Here is a 23716-nt window from a genome sequence, read left to right on the forward strand (position 1 = left end):
GAGGGTGTGAAGGACAGCGGGTCCTGGTGACCGCTTCCTTCAGGCTGCCTGCCCGCAGGCCTCCTGCCCTTCCCAGCAGGCTGCCCCAGGGCATTAGATGCCCCGGAGGTAGCCGGGGCAACCTGGGACCCCTCTCCATCAAGCGCTTAGCCCAGGCGTGGCCCCGACCCTCCTGGTGCTCTGTACGGAAGCCCTGGTTTGATCTGGCCCAACAGTAAATGAAGCCGGTGGTGTTATTGTCCCCGTTTTGGAGACGAAGTGACTGGGACGCTGGGACCTCTGTTTCCCAGTTGACACAAAACTTTTAAAAAAGAACAAAGCCCCAAAGAGGTGAAGGAAGTTTGTCCTCAGTTGGTGGGCCATGCCCTTAATTGGAAACGACCTGGAAGTCCCTGGCCCCCAACCGGGAGGGTGGCGGAGCTGGTGTAAAGTTCGGGTCTCGAGTGCTAAAGTGGCCTGTGTCTTTAATCCCCCACCCTGCACTTGGGGCCCGTGGGCCCTCCTGGGGAACCTGGGGCTGGCCACCTGGCAAGCCCTTTCTCCACAGCCCGCAGCGCGTGGGCCTTTTTGTGACATCTCTCCTGCGGTGTGCCAGCCGAACCATGGTCTGTATCCTGGCCCTGTCCCCAACCAGCAAGTCACTTAGGCTCTGTGTACTCGGTTTTCTCTGTCATGAGGAAACGAGATGAGTAGCGTCCACCCAGAGAGTCTGTGTGATGATTAACTGAGGTTGCAGCCAAGTGGACCTAAGTGACCTATGTGTCTGTCAGTCGGAGGCGCCCTTCTCTGGTCCAAAGTGATGGGCCTGGCGATGTGCGGAGGAGGAACCTCCCCTCAGTGGCCCCTGCCTGCGTGCCCCTGCACAGGTCAAGATGCAGAAAGGTGAGCGCCAGATGGCCAAAAGGTTCCTGGAGGAGCGGAAGGAGGAGCTGGAGGAGGTGGCCCATGAGCTGGCCGAGACGGAGCACGAGAACACGGTGCTGAGGCACAACATCGAGCGCATCAAGGAGGAGAAGGACTTCACCATGTAAGGCAGCCCTGCCCCAAAGTGTGCTCCTCCCACCAGGCGGGCCCGGGCGCTGCCCCCGGGTCACAGCATACCCAGGCTTACGGCTGTCCGGCAGTCACACGGCTAGCTACCCTGTGGCGCCCGTGGTTCATGCTGTGAGGGGAGACGAGGACCCCCATAGAGTGCAGCGGGGTCAGGGAAGCCTTTCCGGAAAAAGCAACATTTAGGGAGAGTCCTGCAGAGTACTTAGGGGAGGTGGGCAGTAGGTGCTGGGGAAGAAAGGATGCTGGATCTCGAGTGAAAGCCCCCAGGGAGGAGTTTGCAACTGAGATATGGAAGGCAGGCAGGAAGGAGGAGAGGGGGCGGGCAGAGGGCAAGGGGCGCCATGGAGGTTGGCAGGGGCCGCTCTTAGCGGTCGCTTGAAGGGGTTTCCACTGAGCGGCCGTGGAGGGGTGTTCAAAGCAGGGCGCGGTGCGGCCAGGCTTGGCTCCGGTGTGAAGAGTGGATGGGAGGCTCAGAAGCGGATCTGACGGTGGTGGCTTCGAGGCTGTGGCAATGGCCAGGGACAGAGATGATGCTAATGACCAAGAGGCAAGCAGGGCCACAGATGCCATAACGTCACCTGATGTGAAGGCGCTGCTGTGGGGCCCAGGTGGCCTCCCAGGGGCCATCCCTCCCCCTCCCCCACTGTCCCCTGGCCAGGAGATGAGCCTCGCGGGGCATTGTGAGGCGAGCCCAGAGCTCTGGGTGGGCCGCGGCCTGGGAGGGCTCACAGAGCCCTATTCTCTCTGGCCCCAGGCTTCAGAAGAAACACCTCCAGCAGGAGAAGGAGTGCCTCATGTCCAAGTTGGTAGAGGCTGAAATGGATGGGGCTGCTGCTGCCAAGCAAGTCATGGCCTTGAAGGACACCATCGGGAAGCTGAAGACAGTAGGTGGCAGGCAGAGAACCACTCAGCCCTGGGACTGGGCCCAGAAAGGGGCAAGCTGCAAGCTGGGGAGGGGTCTGTACGCCGTCATCAGGCTGACTTTATGACATCTCCAGGCCAGGGGAGGGCACACTGGACTCCTCGAGCCCCACCCCCACTCTTACTTCTGGGGCCTGATCCCCGAGGATGACCTCTGGTGGCCAGGGGCTCTGAGTTGACCTCATCATGGGTCTCCTGGGATCACAGTGAGTCAAGGCCTAAGTCTGATTCCTGCAAGTGTCAGCCACAGTTTGATTCCTGCAAGTATCGGCCACCAGGTGTCGTCCTCCTCCTCCACTTCTTCCAGGAAGCCTGCCTTAACTGCACTTGCCCATGCTGGGCGCCCCGGCCCTTGTCCCTTGTCGTTCTCAGCTCCTGCCCCATCCTTGCAGGCCCACCTCCTCTGGGAAGCCTGCCCTTGACCGCTCCGGCCCTGTACACAGCGCTGGGCTTCTCACCTGGGCTTCCTGGCACCGGCACCTCTTAAAAGGGGCCTGGATCCTCCCTTCTCCCGTGGCACCGTGTAAGACTGCCTGCTGTCTTCCAGGAGAAACAAATGACCTGCACGGACATCAACACCCTGACGAGGCAGAAGGAACTTCTCCTGCAGAAGCTGAGCACGTTTGAGGAGACCAACCGCACCCTCCGAGACCTGCTGAGGGAACAGCACTGCAAAGAGGTGAGCTTGGACTCAGCTGCACCCCGTGGCACCAAGGGCCCATCTGCTCGGAGCCTCCGTCCCCCCTGTTCCTCGTCTGGGAAATGAACGTACTATCAGTGCCTGGCCTGACCTGACCTGACGAGACGTTCACGTGAAGTGTTGGGCACCCCGGTTGATGGGTGCTGCCTTGGTTGTCAAAGCTGGACCTGGTGGCTCAGGAAGGACCTGAGGAGTCCGGGATGGGCTTGGCCCCTGGTTAAATGGAGGACGGGTAATGATTAGTACCAACGGTAGGGCTGCACTTTTCTTAAAAGGTGGTCTCTGAAAGATATTCTATATTAGCAAATGATTCTGAAAAGACTGATGGCAAAAACAGCCATCTTCCTGTTTGGTTCAAATCAAAGAGACCATAGTGTCTTTTGTTTTGTTTTATTTTATTTTATTTTATTTTATTTTATTTTATTTTATTTTATTTTATTTTATTTTTATTTTATTTTATGTTTAGCATTGTGAACTTCTTGTTTTATTTTTTAAAAATTAGTATTTAATTTAATTCATTGTGTTTATTTTTTAAATTTTTATTTAATTTTTTTAATTTAAAAATTGTTAATGTTTATTTTATGTTTGAGAGAGAGAGAGAGACAGAGCATGAGCTGGGGACGGACAGAGAGGAGGGGAGACACAGAATTCAAAGCAGGCTCCAGGCTCTGAGCTGTCAGCACAGAGCCTGATGTGAGGCTTGAACTCACTAACTGCGAGATCATGACCTGAGTTGAAGTTAGATCATGAGACCTAAGCCGATGCTTAACCGACTGAGCCACCCAGGCAACCCTGTTTATTTAGTTTCAAGGTAGGCTCCACACTCAATGGGAGGCTTGATCTCACAACCCCAAGATCAAGAGTTGTTGTTTTACTGATTGAGCCAGCCAGGTGCCCCCCCAATGAGTATGTAAAATAAGGAATATAAGCCGTGTGCTCACAGACCAGGCTTCCAAACAAAATCTTGTCCGAGTCATTAAATGTCTCCTTTGATGATAAGCTTATCAGAGGGATCCTTTCTCTCCAATGTGATAGTTTTTTATCACTTACATATATATCTGAGCAACATATAGTATTGTTTTGCATGTTTTCAAACCTTACATAAATGATATTGTTCCATATGTGTTCTTCTGAGTTGCTTTTTTCACTCAAAAAATATTTTTTAATGTTATTTATTTTTGAGGGGGGGGGGAGAGAGAGAGAGAGAGCGAGCATGTGCGAGAGAATGGGGGAGGGGCAGAGAGAGGGAGAGAGGGAATCCCAAGCAGGCTCTGCACTGTCAGCCCAGAGCCCGATGTGGGGCTTGAACTCACGAACCATGAGATCATGACCTGAGCCAAAATCAAGAGTTGGACGCTTAACCAACTGAGCCACCTAGGCACCCCTTCACTCAATATTTTTATAAGATTCATCTGGTTTTGTCCCTGAGACCTAAGATAGTTAATTTTCACTATATTCCATTTTATGACTACTCCACAACTTATCCTTTCTTCTGTTGATGGAGGTGTATTTTCAGTTGTTTGCTATTAAATAAGCACTGTTATTTGGGGCATTCATGTATACTATCCTGGTGTATTTGAGAGTTTCTAGAATATATTTCTATCGGTTTTATTAGTTATAGCTAAATTACTCTCTTAAAATAGTTAATACCTGTTTAATGCCTGGCTCAATATGCTTGGGTGGGCAATTTTTTTAACTGCTTTTTTTTTTTTTTTTTTTTTTAATTTTGAGAGAGAGGAGACACAGAAAGAGAGAGGGGGAGGGAGGGGCAGAGGGAGGGAGAGACAGAATTCCAAGCAGGCTCTGTGCTGTCAGCGCAGAGTCTGACAGAGGGCTTGAACTCACAAACTGTGAGATCATGACCTGAGCTGAGGTCAAGAGTTGGAGGCTTAACCAACTGAACCAACCAGGTGTTCCTGGCTGGACAATTTTTAACCTCTCTGGGCCTCAGTTTTCCCACCTGCGAAATGGGAATAGCGTCTTCCATGTGGTATCACGTGAGGACATGGATGGGGGATTGGCATACTGCCTGGCACATGATAGCTGTTTGGTGTGGTAGGGGCTGCTGCTGTTTGTCCCGGGACTGGGGCCTCCAGACAAACCTCTTCCTACTCAATTTGTCTCCTTTTTGACCCCTTAGCTTCTACTGTCCTAGAATCCCAGAATCTCCCGTTGGAGATGAAGGGTTAGCTAATCTGGACTCCCACCCACAGCGGCTACTCTCTGTTGAGTCTGGGCTCCCCTCTCCCCCTGCCCCCATGGCTCTTGGGACGGTACCCCCCATCTCTGTGCTTCCTCGGGATGCTCAGTGGATGAGAGTTTGCTCTGGCTGTGGGGTCGGTTGGCTTAGGGCCCACCGCTGCCGTTTCCAGCTGTGTGATGTCGTGCAGCTCACCTCAGTTCTCCCAGCCTCGATCTCCTCCTCTCTAAAATGGGGGTGGTCATAGTCCATGGCTCCTTAGAATGGGGGATTTGGTGAGAGTTGTGTGTTCGTTTGTGTAGTGTCCCCCTGGAGGCTCGGAGGACACGGTGTAAAGGACAGTGAGAGGAGCTGCAGGCCTTAACTTTCATCCCGTGTTCTTTGCCTCTTCCTGTTGCTGGAGAAACCATGATGCTGGCCTCTCTCCACTCCCAGCCCTGCCATGGCTCGTGAAGGGGACCTGTGAGCCTGAGAGGAAAAGGGAAGGCGAGCCGGGCCCCCTTCTACGGAAGAGTAGAGATGGTTCTCAGACACGGCCTGTTTGGGAGAGATGGGCAAGGGTGTGAGCAGGCAGTCGGGGAAGAAGAGGGAGCTCAGTGGCTGATAAACTTATGAGTGATGGGGGAAATGCAAGCTAAAGCAGCAGGAGTCTGCTGGAAAGACTGGCCGCCACCCAGGGCCCTCCTCCTGCCCATGGCCATGCAAATCCATGCAGGCATTTTGTAGGTCATCTCAGCTGCCACAGATCACAGACCTTCTGGCCCAGGCATGCCGCCTCTCTCCACCCTAGAGAGAGACACTTTGTACACGTCTGGCCCAGCACAGTACATTGCTACAGTGTTTGCATTTATGCAACCTGGGAACAGCTTCCTTGCCCAGAGGCTGTGCAAGGGGAGAGGTTAAAAATGCAGTGGCCTGTTGGAGAAAGAAGGCCGATTAGTGGCTGCAGGGGGCTAGGAGAGGAGGGAAAGGAGTGTGTTTTAACAGGTCTTTCGGTTGGGATGATGGAAATGTTCTGGAACTGGAGAGTTGTGGTGGTTGCACAATATTTGGATATACTATATATGCCACTGGATTTTACACTTAACCAAATGTAAAATGGCATGGTTTATGTTAGTGATATGTTACCACAATTTAAAAAATTAATAATGGAAAGTGCCAAAAAACATTGAATTGTGCATTTTATATATTTATTTATTTAAAAATGTTTATTTATTTACTTTTGCGAGAAAAGAGAGAGAGCTCAAGCAGGAGAGGGACAGAGGGAGAGGGAAACACAGAATCTGAAGCAGGCCCCAGGCTTTGAGCAATCGGCACAGAGCCTGATGCGGGGCTCGAACCCACAAATCACGAGATCGTGACCTGAGTTGGAAGCTTAACCGATTGAGCCCCTAAATTGTGCCCCTAAATTGTGCTTTTTAAATTTTTTTTTTCAACGTTTTTTATTTATTTTTGGGACAGAGAGAGACAGAGCATGAACGGGGGAGGGGCAGAGAGAGAGGGAGACACAGAATCGGAAACAGGCTCCAGGCTCCGAGCCATCAGCCCAGAGCCCGACGCGGGGCTCGAACTCACGGACCGCGAGATCGTGACCTGGCTGAAGTCGGACGCTTAACCGACTGCGCCACCCAGGCGCCCCTAAATTGTGCTTTTTAAATGGGTATGGTATCTGAATTTTCAGCTCAATAAAGCTGTTGGTTTTTGTTTTTTTTTTTTTTTAAGATTTTTAAATTTTTAAATAATCTCTACACCCAACATGGGGCTCAGACTCACAATCCCGAGATTGAGTTGCACACCCCACCCACTGAGCCAGCCAGGCATCCCTCAAGCTCTTTATAAAAAACCAAGTTGTAGCATAAAAATACAATATGCTATCATTTGGGTCAAATCACTCATAAATCCCTTCGCATCCCAACCCCCCAAAAGATAACATTTCTCTAGGTGTAGCTATATATAAATGCGTAGAGAAAGGATAGGCAGGACACTCATCAAACTAGTAACAATGGGGTGGGGTTTGGAGGTGGATGAGGGTGATTATTTTATAATGAGGTTGCAATCTATTTATGATTCCTATAATTGGAAAATGTAAGTTTTGGAAAAGGGAAAGAATCCATAGGATGTAGACATCTGGGTTCATTGCTTAACGACCTGTGTGCCTTCCCTTGAAGGATTCCGAAAGGCTAATGGAGCAACAAGGAGCACTACTCAAAAGGCTGGCGGAGGCGGACTCAGAGAAAGCGGTAACACAGCGCCCCCTGGCGGATCTAGTGGGTTTTAGGCGACAGTGAGCAGAGGGGCTGGAGGGACACGGAGCCTCGCTCCGACATTTCTTTGGGTCTTAGTTTCCTGATCTGTAAAATGGGCTGATGTCCCCTGCCTTGCCTGCTCCACTGGGCTTGTCTAGTTGATCACTTGTAAGCTTGAAACCACCAAGCTGAACACCCAACCTGAGGGATGCTGCTCGTGCTGATGGAGTTACTAACCATCAGTCTGTTACTTGAATTTCCTTATTTGCATTATGGATTGTAGACTTTTTGGTTCAACAATTCCAGTTCTGGGAATCTCTCCCAAGGAAGCACGCTCCAAAGGCTGGTCCATGGAACCCTAAGTTCCTCGACGATGTTAATGGGTGCCAGAAACAAAAGCAGGGAGTGATCTGTGGTCACATAAATCGGGAAACTGCACAAAAAATTCACCATGTTAACTCCCAAGACCTTTTGGAGTATTTGAGGTATTAATGCCCACACGAGTCTCCCAAGGGAGAAGGAAGATGAAAGCCACCTTTCCCAGGGTTGGGCGCTCGGCCCCCGAGGCCTCTCCAAAGGTGACAGTCGGGGATTCAGCATGAGGGGATAACGCCTAAATCTGCATCTCCAGCTTGAGAGCCCAGGAACCAAATTATGATACATCAGTAAATTGAAACTTTAACTTGCTGTTTCAAAAGGTGTAGAAGATTTAATCACATTATGGTAAATGTTGTAGGAACATTTTTGCATAAGACTTCTTAATGTGTTTTTTTTTAACAATTTTTTTTTAATGTTTACTATTTTTGAGAGACAGAGAGACAGAGCATGAGCAGGGGAGGGGCAGAGAGAGAGAGGGAGACGCAGAATCAGAAGCAGGCTCCAGGCTCTGAGCTGTCAGCACAGAGCCCGATGCGGGGCTCGAACTCACGAATCGTGAGATCATGACCTGAGCTGAGGTCTGATGCGCAACTGAGCCAGTCAGACGCCCCAAGACTTCTTAATGTGTTTTAACAGTGGTTCTCTTTGCCTGGGGGATTATGGGGATTCTAATTTAGCATTTTGTTTTGTTTTTCATTGTTTCCCATGACTAATATTATTTAATTTAATTTAATTAATTAAATTTTTTTGAGAGAGAGAGCATGAGCAGGGGAGGAGCCAAGGGAAAGGGAGAGAAAGAATGCCTGGCATGGAGCCTGATACGGGGCTTGAACTCACGACCTGTGAGATCATGATCTGAGCCGAAATCAAGAGTCAGACACTTAACCAACTGAGCCACCCAGGCGCCCCTAACGTTACTTTATCTTAAATTGCAAGGTCAATACGTATTTGTTGTCTTGAACGTTCAATACAGATATTGGATGCTTCCTGCCAGGGTCTCTGGGACATGGGCAGTCACAGTCGGGATCTTGGGCCTTGTTGCCCAGGCACTCACAGGAGTGGCTTTCCCCCCGGGCCTGACTCCCTTGCTCTTCCCAGGGAGCTCATGACAGTGTGTGTTCTCTCCAGCGCCTGCTGTTACTACTGCAAGACAAGGACAAGGAAGTAGAAGAACTTCTCCAGGAAATACAATGTGAGAAGGTACCATCCCTGACAGTTGCTCCTCCTTATGAGCCAGTAGAGTTTCGTGGGGAGAATGCACTCTGGAATTGGAAACCTGGGTTCAAATGCTGGCTCTGCCACTTTCTCGCTCTCTCCAAAGGCTCAAGCAAAGACAGCGTCCGAGCTTTCTAAATCCATGGAGTCTATGCGGGGGCATTTGCAGGCCCAGCTCCGGTGCAAAGAGGCAGAGAACAGTCGCCTGTGCATGCAGATCAAGGTACCTGCTGGCCCCACGGGTGGGAAAGGAGGGGCCGGGACATGGCAGTCCCAGGGCGGTGAGCCACACTCAGTAAGGCTTTGCCTCAATGGTTTATGGGGCACTTGCTGCCAAGGCACTTCTGCCTCAGAGAGACTCTGGGACAGTGGCAAGAGCAGTGGACCCCGGAGGCCTTGGGTGCCCTTCCCAGGAGTGACCCTGAGCCAGTCACTTAATCCCTTAGGTCCTTGGGTCTTTTAACTACCCCTGGGGAAGGAACGGTCTCAGTTGCTGCTTGCCTGTGTGAGCTAGGGACCCTCTGAGATCATAGCTCTGCTGAGTGAGTGAGAGATCCTTCTGACCACAGCACTGGGAGCTGAAGGAAGAGTTCTGTCCTAACATTAAGACCCGATGGGTTCAGTGACCCAGAGAGGTGCCACGGAGAGCTGGGAATGGCCCTCATCCCTGGCCTGCAGTTAGAGAGCCCTAAGGCCCCACGCAGTTGGTGACCCATTTTCTTTTTCCCTGTCCCCCATCCCCTCTCTTCGCTGGTCCCCTTTCCTCGTCTCTGCCCTCCGTCTCTGCCTTTCTTGTCTCTTCCTGCCCCCTGCCCACTCCCCCGACCCTTCCTGGCCCTTCCTTCCCAGAACCTGGAGCGCAGTGGGAACCAGCACAAGGCAGAAGTGGAGGCCATCATGGAGCAACTGAAGGAATTAAAGCAAAAGGGAGACCGGGACAAAGAAACCTTAAAGAAGGCCATCCGAGCCCAGAAGGAACGAGCTGAGAAGAGTGAGGAATATGCTGAGCAGCTGCATGTGCAACTTGCTGACAAGGTGGCAGGCCTTCCCTGAGGGCGGCCGGGGTGGCGGCAGGCGGTGGGGGTGCGGAGGGATGGTGATAGTGGAAGGGTGAATGAGCCGGTGGGCGGGGGGGCGGGGGGCAGTGGGTGAGTAAATGGGTAAAAGGATGAAAGCGGGGTGGCTGGCTGGCTGGCTGGAGACGAGAGATTAGAGGGGGTTTAGCCTATGTCAGTTTTGTGGGTGGGAATGATGGTTGAGGAAGGATTTGCGAGTAGGGCGCATGTGACGGCTAGAAATCGAGAAGCTGCCGCTGGGCTCACGTAATCACCCTGGGTGCTCTCTGCAAAGGGACTGCAGGGGTGAAGAGTCGTCCAGGGTGAGCCCAGCCCCCAGCTGCCTCGGCTTCAGCGCTGACCCCAGGCTGACGGGCCCTGTTGTCCCATGTTGCCAGGATCTTTATGTCGCTGAAGCTTTATCCACTCTGGAATCATGGAGGAGCCGCTACAATCAAGTTGTGAAAGACAAGGGAGACCTGGAGCTGGAAATTATCGTCCTGAATGAGTACGTGCGTTTAGGCGACGGTGCATGGGCTGATGAGGGAAGCAGGCAGACGGGTGGAAGGAGCCTGGCAGCCTGAGGGGGGCCCCAGCGCCCTCGCGGCTGCCTTGTAGTGTCGTCAGTCAGGGGCCGCACTGGGCTGAGGTGTGGCGGCCCAGGCGGGGGCCGTGGAGGGGCCAGAACTCTCTGCTCACACAGGGCTAAGTCTGTTGCCGGTCCCCGGGCTGAGCTGGGTCCCGGTGTGCACAGCGTGGGAACTGGGCGTGCACACTGGTGTCCTCATTCTTGTGCCGGGGGGGCGGGGGGGTGGGGGGGGTGGATCATGTCTTCTCTCTCTCGTCTGCCCAGTAACGGCAGCTGTGTTGCCCAGCCCTCAGAAGGTCAGAGTAGGAGGCCAAAATGGCCTAAAGTTGCCGGGGAGTGAACTCACACTTTTCTCGCCACTAGGCACCAGTGAGCATTCAAACGTCCTCAGTGTCACCTATATTCATGTGTCGGTTCGTTTGAAAGATATTTATTGAGCATCTACTCATTATCTACAGATAGTGAAGGTAGAAGGACACGTGACACAGATGAGAGGCTTTGGGGAAGAGATGCCCTGAGAAAGGGAAGTCTGAACTGGGTGCTTTGGATTTTTTTAATGTTTTTATTTATTTTTGAGAGCGAGAGAGAGAGACAGAGAGAGGGAGGGAGAAAGAGAGAGGGAGGGAGGATGGGAGGGGCAGAGAAAGAGGGAGACCCAGAATCCAGAGCAGAACCCAAGCTGTCAGTACAGAGCTTGGTGTGGGGCTGGAACTCACAAACTGTGAGATCATGACCTGAGCTGAAGTTGGACACAACCAACCGAGCCACCCGGGCATCCCGGAACTGGGTTTTTAAGGCTGAGGAGGAGACTGCCGGGTAAAACAACGGGATATGTTTGCTTGGGCCTAGTCTGTGCTTGGCAAATATTTGCCGAATGAACTGTAATTGATCATTACTGAGAGCACATACCGTGTAAAGGTTCTGTATTGGGTCTGTGAGCCCGAATGCTCCTGTGAGGCCACAGTCCTCCGTTACTGGATTATAGCCCTGATGAGTGATGGAGGGGAAGGGGGAGGGAGCGAGGGCAGGGGCAGTTGGCTTCTCTCCCATCGGGCCGTATACATTCACTGCAGTCCCCACCCGTGCTAGGCGAGTGTTCACACCTGTGAACAAGGACGTGTAATGTCTGGGGGTGTCCCTGACCACCCAGGCTCGGAGTTCTGTCCTGACTTTAAGACCTGCTGGACTGAGATCCAGGGGGTGCCATGGAGAGCTGGGAAGCGACCCCGTCTCTGGTTCTTGTCTTTAGGGAGTGTCTTGGCCTAATGGGAGGATCAGGACACAGAAGGCTTTTGGAGGGGGTGGAATGGGAGACCAATCTGAAGGCTGTCAGAAGAGGTGGGGTACGTGGGAACGCCACAGTGGCAGACAGGGCACAGAGATGGGACTGGCTGGGGAGGAACCCTTGGGCCCACGCCACACAAAGACCTGGCTCCTCAGAACCCATGCAATTGCTTCTCTTTGTCTGCTTTCACTCTGCGACCTCCCAGCCGGGTGACAGATCTTGTAAACCAACAACAAACATTGGAGGAGAAGATGCGGGAAGACCGGGACAGCCTGGTGGAGAGACTACACCGGCAGACTGCTGAGTATTCCGCGTTCAAGCTAGAGAACGAGAGGCTGAAGGTCTGTCGTGAGAGCAGGCTGGCACCATGGGTGGAGGACAGTGGCGCTGCTGGTGGGGTACTCTCGATGGGGCCCCAAGGATGACCCGGGGTTCTTCAGGGGGCCTGGAGGCAGAAGCCTGATTAGGAGGGCGTGCGCCGGAGTCGGGCCTGGATTCAAGTCCTAACCGCCTCTTGCTAGTACAGGCCCCTGGTTAGATGGTTCATCCTTTGTCCCCGAGGTTTCCTTAGCAGGAGGAAAGGGTGCCTGGTGAGAATGTGGCAATGCATGTGAGACACTTAACACGCACACTCAGCCATCGGAGGAGGACACTGACACCTGGGGGGCTGCTGGCCCCTTCATGTGTATCCACTCTCCCTTTAACCTCCTGATAATAGGGTGGTCGTCTCTGCTTTATAGAATAAAGAAGCAGGCTTCAAGAGGGGTCAGGTTTGTTGCCCAGATTTTGCCCTTGGAAGTGTTGGAGTTTGGATTTGAAGCCGATTCTCGTTCTGGAGTTTCGGCTTTTAACCACTTGCTATACACCCAGCACAGCAGGGATGAGAGGCACCTGAACCAAGGTTCATATTTCAGAGCCAGGTTGGATCTTATTAATTGATCTGGACAATGACATGTGGGCTTGTTTATTTATTTTTTAAAATATTTTGGTTTTTGTTTTTTTTTCAACATTTATTTATTTTTGGGACAGAGAGAGACAGAGCATGAACGGGGGAGGGGCAGAGAGAGAGGGAGACACAAAATCGGAAACAGGCTCCAGGCTCTGAGCCATCAGCCCAGAGCCTGACGCGGGGCTCAAACTCCCGGACCGCGAGATCGTGACCTGGCTGAAGTCGGACACTTAACCGACTGCGCCACCCAGGCGCCCCTAAAATATTTTGTTTTTATGTAATTTCTTTTTTAAAAGAATTTTTTTTTTTAGTGTATTTGTTTAGAGAGAGACAGAGTGAGTGGGGAAGGGTCAGAGAGAGAGGAAAAAGAGAGAGAATCCCAAGCAGGCTCTGCGCCATCAGCACAGAGCCCGATGTGGGGCTCGAACTCACGAAACCTGAGCTCATAACCTGAGCCAAAACCGAGAGTGGCATGCTTAACTGACTGAGTCACCCAGGCACCCCGTATTTTTATGTAATTTCTACACCCAACTTGGGGCTTGAACTCACAAACCTGAGATCGAGAGTCACATACCTAACCGACTGAGCCAGCCAGGCACCCCTAGATTAATTTTTTTTTTTTTTTTTACTGGTTTATTTGTTCAGATTGATTTTAAAAGAAGTATGACGTATGGCAAGGTACACACATTCTAGAATTTTCATGAAGTGAACACATTTTTGTCCATCAGTCACCTTGACCCAAACCTTATTAGCACCCCAGTGACCTCACCTGCTTATAAGCCCCCCTGTGAAGGTGACCGTTATCCTGACTTCAGTCACCACAGGTTAGCTAGCCTGGTTTTGAATTTTGTGCCTGGCTTTCATACAGCATTATGGTTGCGAGCAATCTGTGCCGTGTGACAGGTCTCATTCTTAATGCTGTCCGGTCTGCTGTTGCACGACCACACCACAGTAAATCTATCCATTCTACTGTCAGTGGATATCTTTGTGTACCTTTGGGTGCACCTGTTTGGTGTATTTAAAAAAAAAATTTTTTTTTTAACGTTTATTCATGTTTTGAGCGAGACAGAGCCAACGAGCAGGGGAGGGGCAGAGAGAGCCCGATATCAGGCACAGAGCCTGATACGGGGCTCAAACCACGAACGGTGAGATGGTGACCTGAGCCGAAGTCGGATGCTTAACCGACTGAGCCACCCAGAATTTGTAAATTAAATTCTACCTTGAGGTAGAGTTGCCGGGTCATCAGATAGTGAGCATAAATTCGGCTTTGGTAGAAGTCACCACAGAATAAGACGGTTGTACAAATTCACCTTCCCGTCAGGGATGTGTGAAAGGCAAGAATTGCTCCGTGACTCCTCGGGGACACTTGGTACCGTCAGCCTTTCCCACTGGAGCCACTCGCGGGGGAGGGGCGGTTGCTGGGGAAATGAAAGTCAGCCTCCACGCCTAACAAGTGGTTAGGGGGTTGGTTACAGTTATGTGTGTCTGTGAAGCGTTACACAGTGTGGCCATTCAAAATAATGTTTTTAGGAGTCTGTTGTCTTAGATGATGATTACAAAGTTCACAGTGGAAGTTTACCACAGTGCACAAATGTGACGCGGAAGTCTTGTTCTTCCTTAACTGTACATAGGTATTTTTCCAGTTGTTTTCCCCCAATACTAACATAGACATTCAAACACATACGTACCCATTATTCTGCAACCTGCTTTTCTCATTCAACCATACTTCACGGATATCTTTTTAGGTCAGGTTTGGGTTTTGTTTTGTTTTGTTTTGTTTTGTTTTGTTTTTTAGCTTTATCTCTTTCAGTGACTGCATATTGTTTTACTGTATTGAGATACAATGATTTCTTTTGTTCCATCTACTGAGGTGAACATTTAGGCTGTAGGAGGACATTTGTTGACTTGAGAAGTAGGTAGAACATCGTTGTTACTTGCAAAAGCATGTTGCAAAGCAGTAAGTACAATATAATCAATCCCATTCTTGCTGAAAAAAAAAAAAAGTACTCAGCTACTGACAGAAAGCCATAAATCAAGGCATCCCTTGGTGCAATCATCATGCATCACAATTAGTTTTCCTTGGTCTTACCTCCATAGTCTTTAACAATTATGTATTGCTTTTGTAATAAGAACAAGAAAACACAGGGGTCGCTTTCTTGCATCTACACTTGACCCTTGAACTGCATGGGTCCACTTATATGCGGATTTTTTTTTGGATAAATACAGTTCAGGACTATACGTGTATTTTCTCTTCCTTATGATTTCCCCAACGTTTTCTCTGCTCTAGCTCACTTTATTGTAAGAGTACAGTATCTAAGACATCTAGCATACAGAATAGGTATTAATTGACTATGTGTTATTGGGAAGTCTTCCGGTCAACAGTAGGTTACTAGAAATAGTTAAGTTTCGGGGGAGTCAAAAGTTCTATGTGCATTTTTGATTGTGTGGGAGGTCGGTGCCCCTAGGCCCCCCATCGCTCAATGGTCAAGTTCTTTCTTCACTTGAGTTGCCCTGGCGCACCTTGACTTCGGGTGTGGGTGTGAGGCGTCAGGGCTTCCCCCGGCTGGCCACTTGCAGTGGGAGGTGAGGGTGGGATGGCTGTCTGCTCTGGGAAGCTTCCTGCGGGTTACTCAGTAGGCACCCCTTCTAGGCTAGTTTCGCCCCGATGGAGGACAAGCTCAATCAGGCGCACATCGAGGTGCAGCAGCTGAAGGCGTCGGTTAAGAACTATGAAGGGATGATCGACAACTATAAGAGTCAGGTAGGTGGTCTGCGCGAGGTCAGCCAGGAGGCCTCTCCCAGGAAGGGTCGGGTGGAAAGGTGTTTTTCACTGAAACTCGGCCCAATGCTTTGGCGGCTCCTAGGTGATGAAGACCAGACTGGAGGCTGATGAAGTGGCCGCCCAGCTAGAACGCTGTGACAAAGAGAACAAGATCCTTAAAGATGAGATGAACAAAGAGATCGAAGCGGTACTGCTCCCCTTCCTTGCTTTCTTCCGCCATCCAGTCCTGGGTCTGCCAGTCTGTCCCTCTGGGCTTCCTTGATTTCGACCAGAAAATTGAGTTTTCTCCTTGCTGGGCTGGTCCACACTACTGTGTATGTGCCTTCTCCCTGCTCTTGCTCTCTCTCTCTCTCTCTCTCTCTCTCTCTCTCGCTGTCTCGCTGCTGCTTTCCTCCTGGTTTTCTTCTTCAGTTTCCTTAAAATAATCTCCCCTGCTTAGAGCAAATCCAAGTGGATTCAGGTGCTAAGATCTGCCAGGTCTTGGCCATGCCTGTTTTGTTCTGCACCAACCCAAAGATGTGCCTCTCCTTCCCCTTTCCCCAAAGAACCTTATTCTTTTTTTTTTTTTTTTAATTTTTTTTTTTCAACGTTTATTTATTTTGGGGACAGAGAGAGACAGAGCATGAACGGGGGAGGGGCAGAGAGAGAGGGAGACACAGAATCGGAAACAGGCTCCAGGCTCCGAGCCATCAGCCCAGAGCCTGACGCGGGGCTCGAACTCACGGACCGCGAGATCGTGACCTGGCTGAAGTCGGGCGCTTAACCGACTGCGCCACCCAGGCGCCCCATGAACCTTATTCTTTTAGAGACAGCTTGGATCCCTAGAGACAAAGGGGTCATCTTACTATTACCTTTATCTTTTTTTTTTTTTTTTTTTTAATTTTTTTAAGTTTACATCCCAATTAGTTAGCATATAGTGCAACAATGATTTCAGGAGTAGATTCCTTAGTGCCCCTTACCCGTTTAGCCCATCCCCACTCCCACAACCCCTCCCGTAACCCTCAGTTTGTTCTCCATATTTATGAGTCTCTTCTGTTTTGTCCCCCTCCCTGTTTTTATTTTTGTTTCCCTTCCCTTATGTTCATGTGTTTTGTCTCTTAAAGTCCTCATATGAGTGAAGTCATATGATTTTTGTCTTTCTCTGACTCTAATTTCACTTAACATAATACCCTCCAGTTCCATCCACGTAGTTGCAAATGGCAAGATTTCATTCTTTTTGATTGCTGAGTAATACTCCATTGTCTGTATGTACCACATCTTCTTTATCCATTCTTCCATCAGTGGACATCTGGGCTCTTTCCATCCTTTGGCTATTGTCGAGAGTGCTGCTATACACATGGGGGTGCGTGCGTCCCTTCGAAACAGCACACCTGTATCCCGTGGAGAAATGCCTAGTAGTGCCATTGCTGGGTCGTAGGGTAGTTTCATTTTTAATTTTTTGAGGAACCTCCGTACTGGTTTCCAGAGTGGCTGCACCAGCTTGCATTCCCATTACTGTTACCTTTAGAGATGGACTGAGTAGTCCAGGCCCAGCCACTAACCTGTGTCATAGCCTTGGGCAAGTCCCTGCCCCATCTGGTCCTCAGCCTCTTTGTTAAAAAAAATTTTTTTAAACATTTATTTATTTTTGAGAGACAGAGAGACACAGAGCCTGAGCAGGGGAGGGGCAGAGAGAGAGGGAGACACAGAATGCGAAGCGGGCTCCAGGCTGTGAGCTGTCAGCACAGAGCCCGATGTGGGGCTCGAACTCAAGAATCACAAGATCATGACCTAGGCCAAAGTCAGTTGCTAAACTGACTGAGCCACTCAGGTGCCCCCAGTCTCCTTGTTAATACAGGGATGGGCTAAATCAGAGAGTTCTGACCTTCTCCTCTGAGCTGTAGCATTGGGATTGCCTTCCTAGGGGCTTTGGAGTTAGACTGGACCTTAATCCTGGCTCTATTACCAGGTTTTTTTTTTTTTTTTTTTAATGTTTATTTATTTATTGGGGGGGGGGGGGCAGAGAGAGGGGGAGAGAGAGAATCCCAAGCAAGCTCTGTACTGTCAGTGCACACTGTCAGCATGCAGCCCGATGTGGGGCTCAAACTCACAAACTGTGAGATCATGACCTGAGCGGAAATCAAGACACTTAACTAACTAAGCCACCCAGGCGCCCCTGTCTCTATCAGTTTCTAGCTGAGCAGCCTTAGGGAAATGACTTTCCTCCCTTGATCCTTAGAGTCCTTCCACTGGGACAACAGCACCAAGCTGATAGGTTGTTGTATGAATTCATTGAGTAGTTCAGAGAGCTCTCAGCACAGTAACAAGGTCCTGGTATTTGCTACGTGATTGCCTTTGTTATTCAATGACGAAAGGAGTGGCAGGCTCAGGTGGTAAGTTAGGGCCCATTGTGTCCCTTGGAGAAGAGCCTGCCGCTGCCAGCGGCCTGTGGGGAGGGCAGGCCACATTCCTGCTGTCCCACAGGATCCTCTTCTGGGGACCGCCGGCAGCCCTGCCCTAATTCCAAAGGACTCTGCTTGGTCCCACAAGCAGCGGGGGCCCTTCCCAACGGTGGGTTTTTCTCCCCACTGCAGGCCCGTAGGCAGTTCCAGTCCCAGCTGGCTGACCTGCAGCAGCTGCCTGACATCCTCAAGATCACAGAGGCTAAGCTGGCAGAGTGCCAGGACCAGCTGCAGGGCTACGAGAGGAAGAACATCGACCTCACAGCCATCATATCAGACCTGCGCAGCCGGGTAAGGGACTGGCAGAAAGGGTCCCACGAACTGGCCAGAGCAGGGGCCCGCTTACCAAGATGAGCTGCACGCCCCCCCCAAGGGAGGACCACTTCCTTTTTCTTGGCTGCTGCTTTCTGAAAGGAGTGAGCGATCATCAGTGCTGTGAAATAAAAGTCTGGTGTGCCAAATGCCTTGTGTTTGCACAAAGTGATTGTAGTTATAGGAGCCGTCACTCTCCGGTGCTGCCCCGCCCCCCAGCCTGTGCTTCGAGTCCCTCTGCCCTTCATGCTCTGCTGCAGTGCTCGGCCACACCCCCAGGGGGAGACACCCAGCCTGGAGGGAGGGGGGGATGTTCTCTCTCCCAACTTTCTCTTGCTCCAGCTGCCTTTCCCGACTCTTACCAGGTCCATTGCCTGAGGTTCTGTCCAGAAAGAGGGCTCCCTTCCTCCCAGAAGCAGTCTGCCTCTGGGTTACTGGAATCCTGCCTACATACAGTCTAAGAAATTACATGCCTCTCGTTTGCAGTGGGATCTTGGGCGAGGCCCTCCCCCTGTTTTGACCTCCTTCCTTGTAATAACAAAAGTAGCTATCGTTTTTCGAGCACGGACTTTGTGCGCCAGTATTCTCCCCCGTAATTCTCCCAGGAATGTTGTGAGGTGTAGATATTCTTTTTCTCCATTTTCCAGAAAGCAGCCCAAGGCATAGAGGCCTAATTTCCTGAGGTCCCAGAGCTGAGAGTTAGTGACCAGGGTTTGGAACTCAGCCAGTTACACCTGCTTCCCAAGCCCACATTCGCAGTCCTCTTAAATTGCCTGCCTGCCCTTGAACCTGAGTATTCTCAGGGCCTCGAGAGCCTGATATCTGAAGCTTCTGTGTACAGCGGCCCTCTGGATAACTTCTCAAACTTGCCAGCCTGAAAGACTTGATAGGTTTCCTGTTGCCTGTACTTGTCCCCATTTAAAGGGAGAATGAAATCAGCGGTGCCGACAGTGTAGTTGGTAACGCTCTGTGGCATGTCGTGTGGGCCAGTTTAGCCCAGCATCTGCTTCTGCCTTCTCATGTCTGCCCCGGATCCCATTGAGTGGCCTCTCCTGATCAAGAAAGCGTCGCCGTGGTTCTTCGGGATCAAACCTGGCTTCTCTACGTGCAGGAAGGCCTTCACGGGAGTCGGGCCTAACCTGTCCCCACTCTCCTCTCTCGTCCAGGTTGTGCGTTGAGACTTGGATGCCTGCTGAGGGCAGTGTGTCTCCCTCCTGGGTGTGGATGACAGGTCCTAGGGGGAAGGGAGGGCTGCACAGGGAAGTTCCTTCATAAACCAGTCTGTGTTCCTGTCATTTTAGATCGAACATCAGGGGGACAAGCTGGAGATGGCAAGAGAGAAACATCAGGCTTCCCAGAAGGAAAATAAACAGCTGAGTCTGAAGGTGGATGAACTGGAGAGGTTAGAGGCACTTGGTCCCATCTCTGTCCTCTTCCTAGGACCTGAGACTTTCAGCCACTTAGCTGCTTTGGGCTTAGTGTGCAGAAGTGTTTGAGGGACTCGAGGCCCTAGAAGGTACTGGGCAGACCCCAGAGGAAAAGCTGCTTCCATTGCAGTGGTAAGCATTGTGGGAGAGAGGAAGATGGTCTTTTGACTGGGGGATGCTCCGGAACAGTGTGGTCAAGTTCAGACCACCCATAGGCTCTACCTACCAAAAAGGCACACTTCACCCGAGCAAACCAGCAGGACCAATATAAGGCGGTGAGGGGGCATTCCCGTGCCCCCCCCCACCCCCCACCTCATTCTGCTCTTCATTTCTGATCATCCTTCCCTAAGATCTTTCTTTTTTTCTGTTTTTTTTTTTTTAATGTTTATTTTTGAGAGAGAGAGAAAAAAAAACAGCATGTGTCAGGGAGGGGCAGAGAGAGAGGGAGACACAGAATCCCAAGCAGGCTCCAGGCTCCAAGTTGTAAGCACAGAGCCCGATGCGGGGCTCGAACCCACAAGCTGAGATCAAGACCTGAGCTGAACTCAAGTTGGTCACTCAACCAACTGAGCCGCCCAGGCGCCCCATCCCCAAGACCTTTCTGATCTGATTTTTCTCTTTTACCTATGGACTATTAGAGGCAGTCAGGTGAAGAGTACAGCTTTTGGAGTCAGAAGTCCTGGCCTTGGGTCCCAGCTTGGCCACTTAACCTGCATTGTGATCTTGAGCAAATCACTGAACCCTTTTGAACCTCTGTTTACTCACCTTGAGAAAGGGATCAAGGTAGGGGTAACAGTCTAGCTCATGAGGTTATCGAAAGTCTTCCAGGAGATAATCCTCAAAGGCCTTAGCACATTATCTGGCACAGAAAAATGCACCATATAGTTAGTGTGTATTAGTTGCTATTATCCCAATGTTGAATATGAGGAAACCGAGCATGGAGAGAGGCTAAGTGACTTGCCTAGGGTGACACAGCTGGTATCTGGCAAAGCTGCGACATAGGCCCCCTGACTGTCCTCCTCTGGAGCTCTTAGCATCTGTAAAATGAGGGCTGGAGCCTTAGTTAGAGATGCAAGGCCTTTGGCCCTGGGATGCTCTGGCTGCCCAGGTGGCTCGTGCAGCCTGCATGTGGGGACTTGGGCTGGGCTCCTAGGCTCCGCTCTGGTCCCCTGGCTTCCAACATGCAGCTGGACTCAGCAGGACTTACAGAACTTTCAATTGGAAGGTGTTCTGGAATTGCAGTGGGGACCACGTGTGCCCATCAGGAGTCACTGCGACCCCACGGTGGATCACATAAGCAGTAGAGGGGGTACCAGCTGATGTCCTTCTGCTGAGGGGGCAGCAGTGAGCACAAGTTGAGGGCATGGGTTTTGGTGACAGACCTGCCAGCTGTGCTGACCTTGGGCCAATGACCTCAGTGCTTCAGTTTCTTCCTCTGTAAAGTGGGGATAATGGTGGCGCCCACCTTCCTTAGCTGCAAGGTGCTGTGTTACTAACAACAGGCATGCTCGTCTGTGCTTGCCCGCCCACTCTCCACACAGTCCTGAGCTGCCCTGGCTTCTCGGCTCCCTGCTTGCTGCCTTGCTGATCAGCAGGTTTCTTTGGTTTATTCCTGTGGTTCCTTGGAGACTCTTGGCATGATGAGACCCCCAGCCCAGGGGTGGCTGGCAGCCTCCTGGCGGGGTGGAACAGGACAGGTCGGGGTACGAGCCAGATCTGATTAAGTGCTTCCATCTAGGAAACTGGAGGCAACCAGCGCCCAGAATATCGAGTTCCTACAGGTGATTGCCAAGAGGGAGGAAGCGATCCACCAGTCCCAGCTGCGGCTAGAGGAGAAAACACGGGAATGTGGGAGCCTGGCCAGGCAGTTGGAGAGCGCCATCGAAGATGCTAGGAGGCAGGTCAGTCTTGAATCCATTGCTAACTAGCTCTGTGACCTTGGGCCAAGTCACCTGACCTCTCAGAGCCTATTGCTCCATCTAAAAAAGGGGGTGCAGTAGTGGCACCTGCCTCGCGAATTTGTCCCAAGGATCAAATGAGCAATTACTGTAAAGGTTTTGGCACTTGATCACGATGGCTCATTCACTTGCTGCCTGCGTGGGACTCAGCCAGGTTTTCCACAGCTTAGGTGATGATTCTTGGGGTGTGGGGAAAGGGCAGGTGAAGTGGGCTGCAGAAGTCCCTGGAGTTAGCTCCTGCCACAAGGCACCAGAGAACCATCCATAGTGATGTGCGAGACCAGAGTGGGAGTGGCTCAGCCTTCCGGGTGCCAGGTGCTCCCCGTGTCAGGTAAGCCAGCCCCACCTCCGTGCCTTCTGGGCAGGTGGAACAGACCAAGGAGCATGCAGTCTCCAAGGAGCGAGCTGCCCAGAACAAAATCCTGGACCTTGAGACCCAGCTGAGCAGGACCAAGACGGAGCTCAGCCAGCTGCGGCGGAGCCGAGACGACGTGAGTCAGGCTGGAGGGCGGGGGCCGGAGAGAAGGGAGTGGATTGAGATTTTAGCTTCCTGGGGCCTGCAGGGCAAGGTGTTTCATGGAGGTTTTTAGGAATATGACATGGTTTGATTTTTCTCAACTCACTTTCCAATCCCTTAGGGATATCCCAGGCAGATTCCTTTTTTTTTTTTTTAAATCAACAGCTTTGTTAAGATATCATTTACATACCATAAAATTCACTCCTTTCAATGGTACAATTCCGTGTTTTTTAGTGTGTTCACGGAGGTGCGCCATTGCCACCACAGTCTAAGTTTAGACTCTTCTCGGAAAGAAACCCTGTGCCCATTAGCAGTCACGCCCATTCTCCTGCGCTCGGCTCCTGGCAACCCCTGACCGAGTCTCTAGGGATCCGCCCTGGACATTTCACACACTTGACTCCTTTTTTGTTGCTCCTCATAGGCTGACCGTCGCTACCAGAGCCGGCTGCAAGACCTCAAAGATCGCCTGGAGCAGTCGGAGAGCACCAATCGCAGCATGCAGAACTACGTCCAGTTCCTCAAGTCATCTTATGCCAACGTGTTTGGGGACAGTCCCTACACCACCTTCCTCACCAGCTCTCCCATCCGCTCCCGATCTCCTCCCACCTAAGCCCGCCGGTCTTGGGCCAGGAGCCCGAACTGATGTCCTGGGAACTGAAGAGTGGCCAAGCCACAGCTGGAAAGCCTGCCGCTTTCCTCTCTCTTCCACTGATGAAGTGTGTTCAGGATCTTGTCTTAGCTACCGACTCCAGAAAAGTCCCTAAAACACTAGGGGGAGTGAAACAGGAACCACTCCGTTTTCTCCTCTCTGATAGAGTCACCTGATGGAAATTTTTAATTACCTTGACAGGCCTTAAATCTACTGATCTTCGGGTACCAGATTTTAACTCACCATGACTTTGCTCCTTCCTTTCCTGAGCAAATGTCCAGACTGGACTTTTTCTTCCAGTCCCCTTATAGCCCTCCTCTTCTGAGGAATCTCTCTCTTGGGCTTTCTCTGACCAGCACCAGCAGGAGCTGTTAGCCAGAGGTCCTCACCACCCCTCCTGGGCTGTGAGCACATTCACCTGCTGTTTGGGTACAGTGTTTTTCCCCAAGGCCCTCCTCCCACGCCTGGTGGAAATCTCACACCCAAGTTTCCTCAAGGCCACTTGCCCCTGAGCACTTCACAATAGACACTGCAGGGCTTGTGTCCAGTGGCCTTTTAAAAGTGTAATCCCAATCCCATTGGTTTGTGTTTCTGTTTGCTAGATTTGTATCTATGGAATGCCTTTATTCTGGAAATAATGTGTGTTGTGTTTTACAAAAAACTTTTCTAGTCAATATGTAAGACTCCACTGGATGATTTCTTTTACCCACCCCATCCCTTTTCTAAAAATGATTACAGACAATGGTGCAGGAGAGCCAGTAAACAAGTACTTGGTACATGGGACACGAGGCTTCTCATTTCACTTTGGCCCAGGTCGGTTCTTTCTTCCCTGTGCACCTTCTTCACATAATCCTGTGACATGACTGGAGGAAACACACTTTGTAAGGCTTGGCTCAGTGTCTGCGGGGTAGGGGTGGAGGGGCACTTTAGGAGTGGATAGGATGGAGGGAGATAAGATGTGTATATATTACTATTTTGAAAATGATAGTTGGGCTTCTTTTTTTAAAGATCTTATTTACTTATTTTAAGGTTTTATTTT

General features: G+C 50.9%; 1 protein-coding gene across 26 annotated transcripts in view; it reads left to right on the forward strand.

Moving 5' to 3' along the window:
- Positions 1-23353, forward strand: part of ODF2 (outer dense fiber of sperm tails 2) — a 36240-nt gene extending 12887 nt beyond the window's left edge. For 20 of the 26 annotated variants that reach the window (XM_086684176.1, XM_086684181.1, XM_086684185.1 and 17 more), the window contains 16 exons: positions 867-1027; positions 1808-1937; positions 2522-2653; positions 7043-7114; positions 8627-8698; positions 8820-8936; positions 9563-9748; positions 10167-10276; positions 11848-11983; positions 15242-15352; positions 15456-15560; positions 17947-18105; positions 19428-19528; positions 21292-21454; positions 21877-22002; positions 22450-23353. In XM_086684176.1, the coding sequence (XP_086540302.1) occupies positions 867-1027; positions 1808-1937; positions 2522-2653; positions 7043-7114; positions 8627-8698; positions 8820-8936; positions 9563-9748; positions 10167-10276; positions 11848-11983; positions 15242-15352; positions 15456-15560; positions 17947-18105; positions 19428-19528; positions 21292-21454; positions 21877-22002; positions 22450-22638 (2070 nt within the window). In that variant the 3' untranslated portion in view covers positions 22639-23353. Of the gene's footprint in view, positions 1-866; positions 1028-1807; positions 1938-2521; positions 2654-7042; positions 7115-8626; positions 8699-8819; positions 8937-9562; positions 9749-10166; positions 10277-11847; positions 11984-15241; positions 15353-15455; positions 15561-17946; positions 18276-19427; positions 19529-21291; positions 21455-21876; positions 22003-22449 lie in introns of those variants that run through there. The other 6 variants (XM_086684189.1, XM_086684187.1, XM_086684192.1 and 3 more) reach the window with 1 other exon arrangement.
- The last annotated feature ends 363 nt before the right edge of the window (positions 23354-23716 follow it).

The sequence above is a fragment of the Puma concolor genome, chromosome D4 (assembly GCF_028749965.1).
Source record: "Puma concolor isolate L17-30 chromosome D4, mPumCon1.1.hap2, whole genome shotgun sequence".
Taxonomy (NCBI): Eukaryota; Metazoa; Chordata; class Mammalia; order Carnivora; family Felidae; genus Puma; species Puma concolor.